This window comes from Rhinatrema bivittatum, chromosome 9 (assembly GCF_901001135.1).
Source record: "Rhinatrema bivittatum chromosome 9, aRhiBiv1.1, whole genome shotgun sequence".
Taxonomy (NCBI): domain Eukaryota; kingdom Metazoa; phylum Chordata; class Amphibia; order Gymnophiona; family Rhinatrematidae; genus Rhinatrema; species Rhinatrema bivittatum.
Window position 1 is genome coordinate 161725567 of NC_042623.1, and position 12202 is coordinate 161737768.

The 12202-nt window shown below is 46.2% G+C and overlaps 1 protein-coding gene across 6 annotated transcripts in view; it reads left to right on the forward strand.

The window, feature by feature from the left end:
* Positions 1-12202, forward strand: part of WDR33 (WD repeat domain 33) — a 414563-nt gene that overhangs the window by 158093 nt on the left and 244268 nt on the right. The window contains exon 2 of one of the 6 annotated variants that reach the window (XM_029615297.1): positions 2141-2341. The exons of the other annotated variants lie outside the window; for them this stretch is intronic. Within the exon in view, the coding sequence (XP_029471157.1) occupies positions 2237-2341 (105 nt within the window). The 5' untranslated portion in view covers positions 2141-2236. The remainder of the gene's footprint in view (positions 1-2140; positions 2342-12202) is intronic. 6 annotated transcript variants of the gene reach the window in all.

Consider the following 12202-nt stretch of genomic DNA (forward strand, 5'->3'; position numbering starts at 1 on the left):
TTGATTCTGAGTCCATCTGGCTACACGTTAGGAAATAGAAAAATTACTTACCTGATAATCTAGTTTTCCTTAGTGTAGACAGATGGACTACATCCCATCCTCTGCTGCTCAAGATCAGTGCAAAGGAGTCACCCATGGAGTGAATATCGAATCCAAGACATTACGGGTAAGCCTTCATCCAGTCCCTAGATCAGGGTATATTATTACTGGGGTTCAGTGTTTGATTGGTTGAGTATAGTTACACTTATCCGTTTGTTAATCATATTTTAATCAAGTTTTTTCGCTGGTATGTCCACAGTAGCTTTTGAAGAGAATACTTGGAGGGCTGAGGTCACTGCAGGGGTATATCTAGGGTGACATCAGCTTTGAAATTTGACTCAGTCTCCATCTGCTGGTCCTGAGTCCATCTGTCTACACTAAGGAAAACAAAATTATCAGGTAAGTAATTTCTCCATTCTTATCCTGAGCAATCTGGAAAACCCATATTTTTTAAACAATTCAGCTGCTGAAAGGAATCTTGATTTAGGAAGTTCAAAACTTCACAAATTTTTATATGGAGAATAGACAATTCTTATTTATTTATTTATTTATTTACGGGTTTTTTATATACCGAGGCACGTTTGCAAAACATCACCTCGGTTCACAATGTAACATAACTGAGCAACAGGCTTTACAATAATAACGTTTTTTAACAGGGAGGGGGTAAACATGGACAGGAGTAGATGATATGAGAATTATATACATATATACATGTTAGTTTTTTACAAGGGCGTTCATCAATGTAATCAGGGTAATTAGCAGGGGAAAGAGATAAGGGAGGGGAGGGGGAGAATATTCACAGAGGGTGGGAGGAGGGGAGAGTAAGTAGGAAGGGCAAGCGTCAGTCGGGAGGTCATGTCGCATCTTTGGAAGGAGTCAATTCGTTAGTCCGGGTACGCTAGTTTGAACAGCCATGTTTTAAGATTGTGCTTGAATTTTTTGTGGCAAGGTTCCTGGCGTAGTTGGGAAGGCATTTTATTCCAGTGGGTAGTGCCTGTAATGATGAATGATCGCTCTCTGAAGGTGGTGTGTTTCATGAGCTTAGGAGAGGGAGTCTGAAGTTTGGCCTGGTGATGCGTTCTTGTGGGTCTGGTCGGAGTGTGAAGCAGGAGATGTTCTGGGAACCATTGCATGTCATGGTTATGAATGGCTTTGTGTATGAGCGTGAGTACTTTATATACTATCCTGGAGGTTACAGGAAGCCAGTGTAGTGATTGGAGGACGGGAGTGATGTGTTCATGACGGTGAGTATTGGTAAGGATGCGTGCAGCAGCATTTTGTAATAACTGTAGTGGTTGTAGAGTACTTTTTGGTAAGCCTAGGAGAATAGCGTTGCAATAATCAATTTTGGATAGGATCATAGCTTGCAGTACTGTGCGGAAGTCAGAGGAATGAAGAAGAGGTTTGATTCTCTTCAAGGTGTGGAGTTTGAAGAATCCGCTTAACATTAGACAACACAAATGATTGACTTTTTTAAACTGAATTACTGATAACAAGCATTTGCCCTTCCACGGCAGCTAACATATGTTCAAAGTCCAAAAACTTACTGGCGACGCCTACTGAGAAAGCACACAATTGGGAGACTGATTGAAAAAGTGAAAACTTCATCCTAGAGATCACTTTCCAAATATCTCTAAGGGTTATATTCACTGGCTCTTCAATGACTCCTATCATTGAGTTTCTCTGATCAGAGGCTAAACTTGCTGCAGATGGAATTAGGACCTATGGCAATACTCCCATTTCACTTAGTTGCTCCCTTTGTGAGCAAAGGGAGGATGACCCCCATAGGCACTGAGGGTACAGAAAAGTCAGTAAGCTGTGAAAGGCTTCCATTTTTACAATCTCATTGTACTGACTCAAAAGTCACAGGTCCAGCAGCAATGGTGTTCATTTAGGGTACAAATTCTCCCTCAGTTACAGGTTGGGGCAATGGTGATGGAATATGCTCACCTGCATTGAGGAATACCTCACCTGTATCTCCCAAAACACTCTTCTGTTGCACAATGCACCTAATGAAGTGTTGGTCCATCGGGCCCGTCATTGGGTGTTGATGCCGAGGGGATTACATTTATCTTCACTTTCTTTTTCTTCCCCATTCTAGATCCACAAAAAAAGGCCTAGAAGGGGCGTGCCCCTTAGATGCGTGTCTTTGGTGTGCTAGCAGCGGCGCACCACAGTCCAGCCACTTAAGTCCCCGATGTTCGCCTCAGGACCTTCGGGTGTCTGCCTCAGTGCTAGATGGAATCGTGGACAGGAAGAGACAAGACAGCACACAAGTCAGATGGAAAAAGTCCCCCATACTGTAAATATTTTTTATAGGGCTACTGGTTGTATGCAGCGGTATAAGTGGTGAAAAGTGTACAGGCATAAGTCCATGCCTCAAAAGAGCTTACATTCTAAGTAGATACCTGAGGCAGTGGGAGATAAATGACTTGCCCGAGGTCACAAGGAATGTCAGTGGGAGAAGCAGAATTTGAAATCTGACTTCCCTGGTTCGCAGCCCACTGCCCCAACTACTAGGCGACTCTTCTGAACTTTTCATTATAAATATTGTAAGAAAATGGTGGGAACTTTATTTCACAGTCCGTGTTCTTGCATGACAGCAATTTCTTTCTGGGACTAATCACCCCTGCCTGCATGTAGTCAGGGAAAGCACACAAAAAGTAATTCATCAAACAAAAAAAAAACCCCAAAAACTAATCTCTGCAGAAAAGAGAATTTTCACTTCATCTCTGCAATCAAAAAAACCCCAAAAACTCTTCCAAAGTGAGACCCAAGAAGAGTAGAGAAAATCACTTTAACTGTCATTTTTAATTCTCTTCAGCAGACTTTGAAAGTCAGAGATCATAAATCTTGCACATCCAAAATGAGCAGGCCAGTCATCTGTTGTAGAAGATGAAGTAGGATCTCATGATCTTTGTTGACCTGAAGATCTATTCCTTGTGTTATCTTTCCCTGCTGCTGAATTTTAAATAAGAAGTCATGTGCACTCAGGCGATTCACATCACAATGCCCATTGCCACCTTTTCTCAGATTTAAAATAAACTTTTTATATCCTTCTGGAGTATTGAACAAATGCCACTCAGCCCTATATTGCACATTCAGTTTAGTTTGGTGTATAAGATCAAATCTGAACTGTCATGTAGGTGCTTCCATACCTCACTGAAGATCTCATAGTTACATCTGTTACTTCCTTAGGGAATTTTATTGGTCTTATATCCTCTTGCTCTTGCTAATCTGCAGAAGGCAACAAATCTGTCTAAGGCATTCTCCCACCTTTCCTTTGTACTCTAGATCTTTGATTCCTAATAGAGCTTCCTTAGCACATCACTCATCTTGAAGTCTAAAACCATAGTCATAGTATAGTCAGTTCAGGTCTAAGCCTAATATCAAACTACATTGTATGATGATCACTAGACCCTAATTTTTTCCTCTTCTATGAGGTCAGTGAGATTATTTCCATTTGTCAGTACCAGATCCATTGTTCCTATCCCTCGAGTGTGTTCATTTAGATGTCCTTTGTTATGGCATCTAGTACTTCTCCACTCTTAACTAATTCCGCAGCAGGTAGCATCTATTCCATATCTGGTAGATTGAAATAACCTACAAATAGAATGCCCCCTTTGTTCTTTATCCTGGTATTCTTATGTTTGAACCTGCTTCTTTTACCTGTCTGTGTATTAGTCCCATGTACATAGAATTCTTCTAGAGTTTTTTCTAGAGCAACCTATAGTAATTGCAAAGTTTTTTACAATTTAGCCATAATGAATATATTCGTGCCTCTGCGATTGTAAAAAGTGAATAGACAAGAACTTGGTACGATTGTAAAAAGTGAATAGATAAGAATTTAGTTTAACATCACATACAAAAGACAGCACGCTCGATAAAGTGCCTCTTGACATCATGTTTTGGGGTATTTATTTAGTATTGACTTGGAGAGTGAATATTAACCCTCTACTAAGCTGCTGTCATCTGTTGTCTCCAGGGTTGGGGAGAATCTCAGTGCTCATGATGATAGTCTGCAGGCTATGTGCAATATTAAACATTAAGGGGCACAGATTATACATATTATGCCCCTTAGCGGAAGCTACAAACAGGATTTTTCTCAAAGGACAAGTAAGATGGTAGTCCTCGCACATGAGTGACATCAGATGGAATCTGGCATGGAAATTTGATTTCAGAGTTGCTAGAAACTTTGAGTATGATATAGAAACATTGAAGTGATGGCAGAAGAAGACCATACGGCCCATCCAGTCTGCCCAGCAAGCTTTCACAGTTATTTTTCTCATACTTATCTGTTACTCTGACGGTCAGGGCCCTTATTGGTAACTTTTTGGTTCTAATTTTCCTTCCACCCCTGCCATTGATGTAGAAAGTAGTGCTGGAGCTGCATAAAAGTGAAGTATCAAGCCTAATTAGGGGTAGTAACCGCTGCAATAAGCAAGCTACGCCCACGCTTATTTGTTTACCCAGACTGTGTAGTTCAGTCCTTGTTGGTTGTTGTCTGAATGCAAATCCTCTTTTCCACATTTCCCCTTGCCATTGAAGCAGAGAGCAATGTTGGAGTTGCATTAACCATGTGAAGGCTTATTGAGTAAGGGTAGTAATCACCAGGTAGTAGCCTCCATTCCAGCAAGCCACCCCCATGGCTCTTATCTTCATTCCCATCCTCTAGCCTTTATGGATCCACAGTGTTTATCCCATGCCCCTTTGAAATCCTTCAGTTTGTCTTCACCACTTCCTCCGGAAGGGCATTCCAGGCATCCACCACCCTCTCCGTGAAGTTATACTTCCTGACATTGGTTCTGAGTCTTCCTCCCTGGAGCTTCAAATCGTGACCCCTAGTTCTACTGATTTGTTTTTCCAATGGAAAAGGTTTGTTGTTGACTATGGATCATTAAAACCTATCAAGAATCTGAAAGTCTGTATCATATCACCCCTGCCCCTCCTCTCCAGTAGGGCGTGCTCAAAGTTTCTAGAATTTTTGAAACGAAATTTCTGTGCCAGGCGTCATCTTTTATTACCCATGTGTGAGGACTGACATGCTGCTGACCTTGGAGAATACCTGTTACAGGTAAGCAACTTGCTCGTTTTTTTTTGTTTTTTTTTTTGCTGGGTGTTTTATGTTACTTTGTTTCTACGTCTCAAGATCAGTGTGCTTGCAGGCAGGGCGTCTGGTCTCCCACAATGCCACTATAAAGGCCACAAAATTTGGCCCTTGTATGTTTGGCCAGTCATGGCCAAATTCATGCAGGAGACCAGGATGGACTCAGAAGATGAATTTTAATGTCCTTTGTTATTTTAACTATAAAGTCCCTTGACATTATACAAAAAGCTGATAGTTTTAATAAACACAACTAAAATTGCGCATTTCCTAGCGTGTAGCAGATGGACTCAGGACCAATGGGTATAATGTACTCCTGATAGCAGTTGGAAACGGATCAGATTTCAATCTGATGTCAGCCCTAGTACATATACCCCTGCTCTTCAGTATTTTCCGTCTCCATAGCTGTTAGGGACTCTATGCACGCTCTCACAGCGTTAGAGTAATTTTACCAAAGAAAACCAAAATAAGAAATCTTACCTCTACAGACGAGCCCCGCTCTCCTGCGGTGACACCCATTGGGTCCCTTCCCCAGTTGAGAATTCCCGAGGTGATTTCCGCGATCCCTCGGAGGTAAGCCTCGGTCCGGCGGCCAACTCTCGGCGAAGATCTAGCCTCCGACATCAGGTGAGGCTGAGAGGCAGCGGTTGCAACTTCGAGCGCGGCGGTGAAGGTATTTTCCCTCTCCCCCCCGCAGCCGGAGACCGCCCAGAACGAGACCGGGAAGCGCCGAGACAAGGTAAGGTAGAAATCTATTTAAAAATATCCGGTCTCCGAAGCTCGAGGAATCGCACAGGTCACCAGCCGGCACCAGTGCCACCGGGTTGATCTGCCCTAGCAGGGCTAGACCCCGGTCAGATCCGAGGGTCCTCCCACGTGGAGATCCTCCGAGGTGGTCGCCATATTGTCCGCGCGGTCGCCGTCACCATTTTGATCTGTTCGCCGCCCTGTCCGCCGTTCCGATCCGTACACACAGAGGCGAGCCATGCTCACAAATACCTTGTGCGCACAACGTCGCGCGCCCAAGAACAGTGCGCATTAGTGACGTGCATAACAGCGCGCACATCTCTCTGAGCGCACACCAAACCTAAGCGCACAACTTCGCACCCAAGCGCACAACTGTATCTTACGGGCACAAGCCATGGCACCACCGAAAAAGAAACTCAAAGCTCAGGGCCTTTGCCCAGCATGCCACATTAGAGCTGCACAGCACGAGGAGGCCACTGCCCTGTGTATACAGTGCGAAGAGGCCCAGCCGGTACTGGGTTCCAGCCTCTCGAGCGGTACGCTGGACCTAGCATTGCACAGCGGGACCCCCCTCAAATGGGGCTCCCCAGGGACATGGTGCCCCTTAGTCTAGACCCAGCATCTATCTCCTGGGTGGAATTCTTCAAAGGTTTGCATACCTTCGTCCACATGCAAGCGGGCCTCCTATAATACGGCCACAAGTCCCACCAGAGGACATCAACATCCCGGGACCCTCTGTGCCCAGGGAAGTGATCCCACTGCCCAGAAGCTACAACTTCGGGGACACGGACAACTCGGATGAGGATTCAGAACCCCTGGAGAAAGGGGAACTCCCTCCGGGGACATAGCCCCACTGAACCATGAGACGCTTCTTCACCAAGGACGAGCTTCCAGACCTGGTCACACACAGCTTAAAAGAGCTTGCTATCATGGGCAAAAGTGCCTCGGGGGAACCTAAGACGAACCCACTACTAGATGGACTCCGTCAGACCTCCTGCCATTTCCCACTATTACAAACCATCCAGCAACTAATTGACCTGGAATGGGATGCCCCAGAAACCACGTTCAAAGGGGGCCGGGCTCTGGCAGCCATGTACCCTCTGGACCCAGCCGCCAAAGATCTCCTGGCATGTCCAAAAGTGGATGTCACGGTCTGTGCCATCTCAAAGCGCACTACTATCCAGGTGGAGGGAGGAGCAGCATTCAAGGATGCTCAAGACGTCTGGAATCTATTCTCAAACAGTCCTTTGACGTCTCCGCTATGTCTTTACAGATCGTGGCTTGCTGTGCCGTGGTGACACGTGCCTGCTTAGCACAGGAACAACACTCCTGGGGAGGCCCTGGAACCAGTAGTATCATTCCTCGCGGACGCTGCTTCTGATCTGGTACGCACCGCAGCTAGAGGAGTGTCATCCACCGTGGCAGCCAGAAGACAAATCTGGCTCCGAAACTGGTCGGCCGACGCATCCTCCAAAACGAGACTTACAAGGATGCCTTTCAAGGGAACACACCTGTTCGGAAGCGAACTAGAGAAACTAGCCAACAAATGGGGTAAGTCCCCACTGCCGCGGCTACCAGAGGATAGGAATAAGAGAAACCAGCGATTCTTCCCCCAAACCTCCAGGGGCAGAGGATCACAGCGCTTCAACCCATATAGAATCACATATGAAGCGGCCCGCCCCGCAGGCCGGAGCCAGTCCTTTCGGAACAAGTACAACAAAAGGGGAGCCAGCGCGGGCTCAGGCCCCAGCCACACCCCACAATGAAAATCAGCCGACCCGTCCAAAGGAAGAAGCCATAGGAGGCAGACTTGCCCTATTCTACCTAAGATGGATCGAGATAACTTCGGACAAGTGGGTCATATCCATTATTCAAGAGGGATATTACCTGGATTTCCACCACTTCCCTTTGGACAATTTTGTGGAATCTCCCTGCCACGACCCTTCCAAAAGGATGGCAGTGGAAGCTACACTGACCAGATTGCTAGCCTTAGAGGCTATAACACCGGTGCCTCCACAACAAATAAAATAGATGGAATAATGTCTAGTATTTATTGTCCCTATCCTGGACCTCAAGGCGGTCAATCGTCACCTGAAATCCCCAGAGGAAAGCTACCAGGCAACCAACAGAGTCAAAACACTACTGGAGAGCCTCGGGTGGGTGGTCAACACAAACGAGCTGCCTGCAGCCCTCCCAATCTCTAGAATACTTGGGAGTCTGGTTCAACACCAAACAAGACAAGGTCATCCTGACACCGACAAGGAGATCAAAACTGATAACCTGTTGAGCGAACTTCGCCCCACAGTATGGGATTACCTACAAGTCCTCGACCTCATGGCATCCACACTGGAAGTAGTGCCATGGGCAGAAGCTCACAGGAGACCTACAACGCTCACTACTATCACGATGGAATCTAGTGTCCCAGAACCACACCGTACATCTTCAACTCCCGGACAGAGTTCGGACCCAACTACGATGGTGGCTACAAGAAGCCCATCTGAGCCAGGGAACGAGACTATCCTCACCAACCTGGATCCTACTCACCACGGATGCCAGCCTACAAGGATGGGGAGCACACTGCCAGGAGCTAACCGCCCAAGGGCAATGGAATGAAGAAGAGTCGAGATGGAAAATCAATCACCTAGAAGCCCGGGCAATCAGAATAGCCTGCCTAAGGTTCGGTCACAGACTCCGAGACAAAGCGGTTAGAGTAATGTCGGGCAACGCCACAACAGTGGCTTATATCAATGTCAGGGAGGAACCAGAAGTCAGCAGTGTCTCTGGAAATAGACCTCCTAATATCATGGGCAGAAGTGAATCTTCAAGAGATCTCGGCCGTCCACATCGTCGGGAAAGACAACGTCGCTGCAGATTACCTCAGCAGAGAAAGTCTAGATCCAGGAGAATGGAGGCTGTTGACCACAGCATTCCAATTGATAGTAAACCGTTGGGGAACACCAACCATGGACCTCCTGGCAAACCGGTCCAACGCCCAAGTGCCTAGTTTCTTTAGCCACAGGAACCCCAGTCCCAGGGAATCGATACCCTGGTACAGACCTGGCCACAGGAGACTGTTTTATGCCTTCCCACTGTGGCCTCTATTGGGTGCAATCATCCATAAGATAAAACACCACAGGGGACCAGTAAGTCTAGTGGCCCCGGACTGGCCAAGAAGACCATTGTACGCAGACATGCGAAGACTGCTGACAGGGAGCCCCCTTCCGCAACCTCCACACAAAGACCTGCTCCAGCAGGGACCGATCCTCCACGAGGATCCAGCTCGATTCTCTCTAATGGTCTGGCCATTGAGAGGACTCGCCTAAGGAAGAGCGGATACTTGGGGGCAGTAATTGACACCCTACTCCGAGCACGCAAGTTCTCCACATCCCTAACATACATAAGGATTTGGAGAGTATTCGAAGCCTGGTGCGAGGACCACGACATCATACCACACTCAGTCAAAATTCCTGCGATTTTGGAATTCCTGCAGAACGGCCTACAGAATAGATTGTCTCTCAACTCCATCAAAGTACAGGTGGCCACATTGTCGTGCTACGGAACCAAGAGTGAGAGCGGCAGCATAGCCTCTCACCCGGATGTCTCCTGTTTCCTGAAAGGAGTCAAGCAGATCCGACCACCACTGAAGTGGGCGATGCCTCTTTGGAACCTCAGCCTGGTCCTAGATTTCATAGCAGGAACCTCCTTCAGACCTCTCCACGGCCTGTCTCTCTGGCTATTAATACTGAAGACAGCCTTCCTGCTAGCAGTCTGTTCGGCCCATCGTATATCCAAGCTACAAGCACTGTCCTGCCGAGAGCTGTTCCCCAGACTACCCTGGGAACCATCCAGTTAAGCACAGTTCCGTCATTCCTCCCCAGAGTGGTGTCTCTCTTCCATCTCAACCAAACCATCTCACTACCATCGCCAGATAAGCATAAGAATTCGGAAGAGGCTCGAAGTCTACGCCATCTCAACGTCGGCAGGCTCCTAGTCCGATACCTGGAAAGGTCGGAATCCGTACGAAAGACAGACCATCTATTCGTCCTTCACAGTGGGAAGAAGCAAGGGGAAGCGGCCTCACGAGCGGCCATAGCCCGCTGGTTCAAAGAAGTTATCAAGGCAGCCTATGTAGAAGCAGGCAAGCCACTGCCTTTACAAGTCAAGGCCCATTCCACTAGAGGTCAGGCAGTGTCCTGGGCGGAAACCAAGATGCTGTCACCCGCCGAGATCTGTCAGGCGGCGACATGTCCTCCAGGTTTTACCGCCTGGATGTTGAGGCTCGGGAGGTACAGGCAGCCTCCCACCTGGTTCGGGAGTAGCTTTTATACATCCCATTGGTCATGAGTCCATCTGCTACACGCTAGGAAATGGAGAAATTACTTACTTGATAATTTTGTTTTCTTTAGTGTAGACAGATGGACTCAGCATCCCACCCATAGCTGCCGTTACTCATGGAATTCTCGGGGGACGTCCCCGGGAGCGAGTGATTCACGGGTAAGCCATGCTTTCCTTCATCTAGGACACCCAACCTACCGGGTGTCGTCGCTTCTTGGTTGAGGGCATGGCGGTCTCCTGCTATAGCCAATTCAACCGGTTCAATTAATTAAGTTAACCAAGTTATAAAGTTAATCAAGTTATTCAAATTATTCAGTCTTGCGTATATCCACAATGCTTTTCGAGGAGAATACTGAAGAGCTGCACTTCCTGCAGGGGTATATGTACTAGGGCTGACGTCAGATTGAAATCTGATCCGTCTCTAGCTGCTATCAGGAGTACATATACCCATATGTCCTGAGTTCATCTGTCTACACTAAGGAAAACAAAATTATCAGGTAAGTAATTTCTCCATTGCACTCTTTCTCCACAAAAAACCCCCAAAAACTTTGGTGGCAGTGTGATGGCACGCTTTCCCTTCTGCAGCCCCTCTCCCTCCCCCTCCCCAGTCTCTTCACTCACCCTTTGGTGACTCAAAAAAAAAGAGGAAAACAGTAGCATTGCAGCACCTCTGTCATATCCTCCTCCTCATTAGAATGCAGTGCTGATGTGAAACCCTTTTTGTATTACTGTTTTAATTAGACTTTTGCTCACCCAGGAGAAACTGGTGAAATAAGATAACTTTTATTGATCACTAATAAAACAGTAAAAATAATCCAAAACAGCTTCAATAAAGGTTTCTCCACGGCAACAACATAAAATTCGTAAGTGCTTTATCAGCTTCACTACTGTGTCCCTCACAGATCCTGTAGTTCAGAACAGTTCACTGTAGTGCCAGAAAATATTAATCTGCTCTTGCTGATAGTTTAAACCAGAAGTCCACAAACTTGGTCTTAAGGGCTCCAACCCATTCATGTTTTCAGGATTTCCACATTGAATATGCATGAGTTCTGTTTGCATAGTGAAGGCAATACATGCAAATGGATCTCATGCATGTTTATTGTGGAAATCCTAAAATCCTGAGTGGGTTGTGGTCTTGAGTGAGTTAGGGGCCCTCTGCTTTAAACTCATGATAATTATATTAACTGATCAGAGTTTTGCAACCTCTCCTCTCCCTTGCCTTCAGCTCCTCCATCTTCTTTCTCTTCCCCCAGCTCTTTGCCACTGATGCTAGTTTGCCCATCCTGTTACCACTTCTCCTCTTTCTTTTTCTAGTTCTGGGACCTTTTACCCCTACCTCATGCTGCTTTTTGAGTCCTCCGCCTACTTGCTGGTTACTATTGCCGTGGCTCTGTAAAATACATAGCACTTTCAGCCTTCCTTGATTGCTATTGGCTTTTTTCCTTGATCTGGTCTCTGCTGCCTACTTTGCATGTATGTTCTTTGCCAGTAGTCTTCATGGACACTGGCTTCTCACCAACTGGCCCTGTATCTATAGGAGACTTCCCCAGTGAAGCCAAAGTATTCATAGGTGCATTCATTCTGCATAGCAGTGTGAGATGACATTACTCAGCAATCTTTGCATCAGGTAACACACAGAACTAAGATGGTGATTCACAGGTTAGAAAGAAAGCTACCTCAAAAACACTTGTACTGGCTAGATTCTAACAAAGCGAAAATACAAAAAGTAAAAAAATAAAATAGATTCTAGGTGAACCAAGAAGGCACTTAAATCTTGAAATATTTTTTATTCCACTTCCCTTTTAATGTGCAGTACATGGTGGGTACTGTTTTCTTTTACAATGTTTGCTTTTGATACCTTTTTTGCATTGACTCATGAGCCAGTATTTATTATTTGCAATACTCGGTTATCCACTAGATCTGTTGCTGTGTTTGTGTGTTTCTGCGAACAGGGAAGAAGCAACTGAGATGTTACTA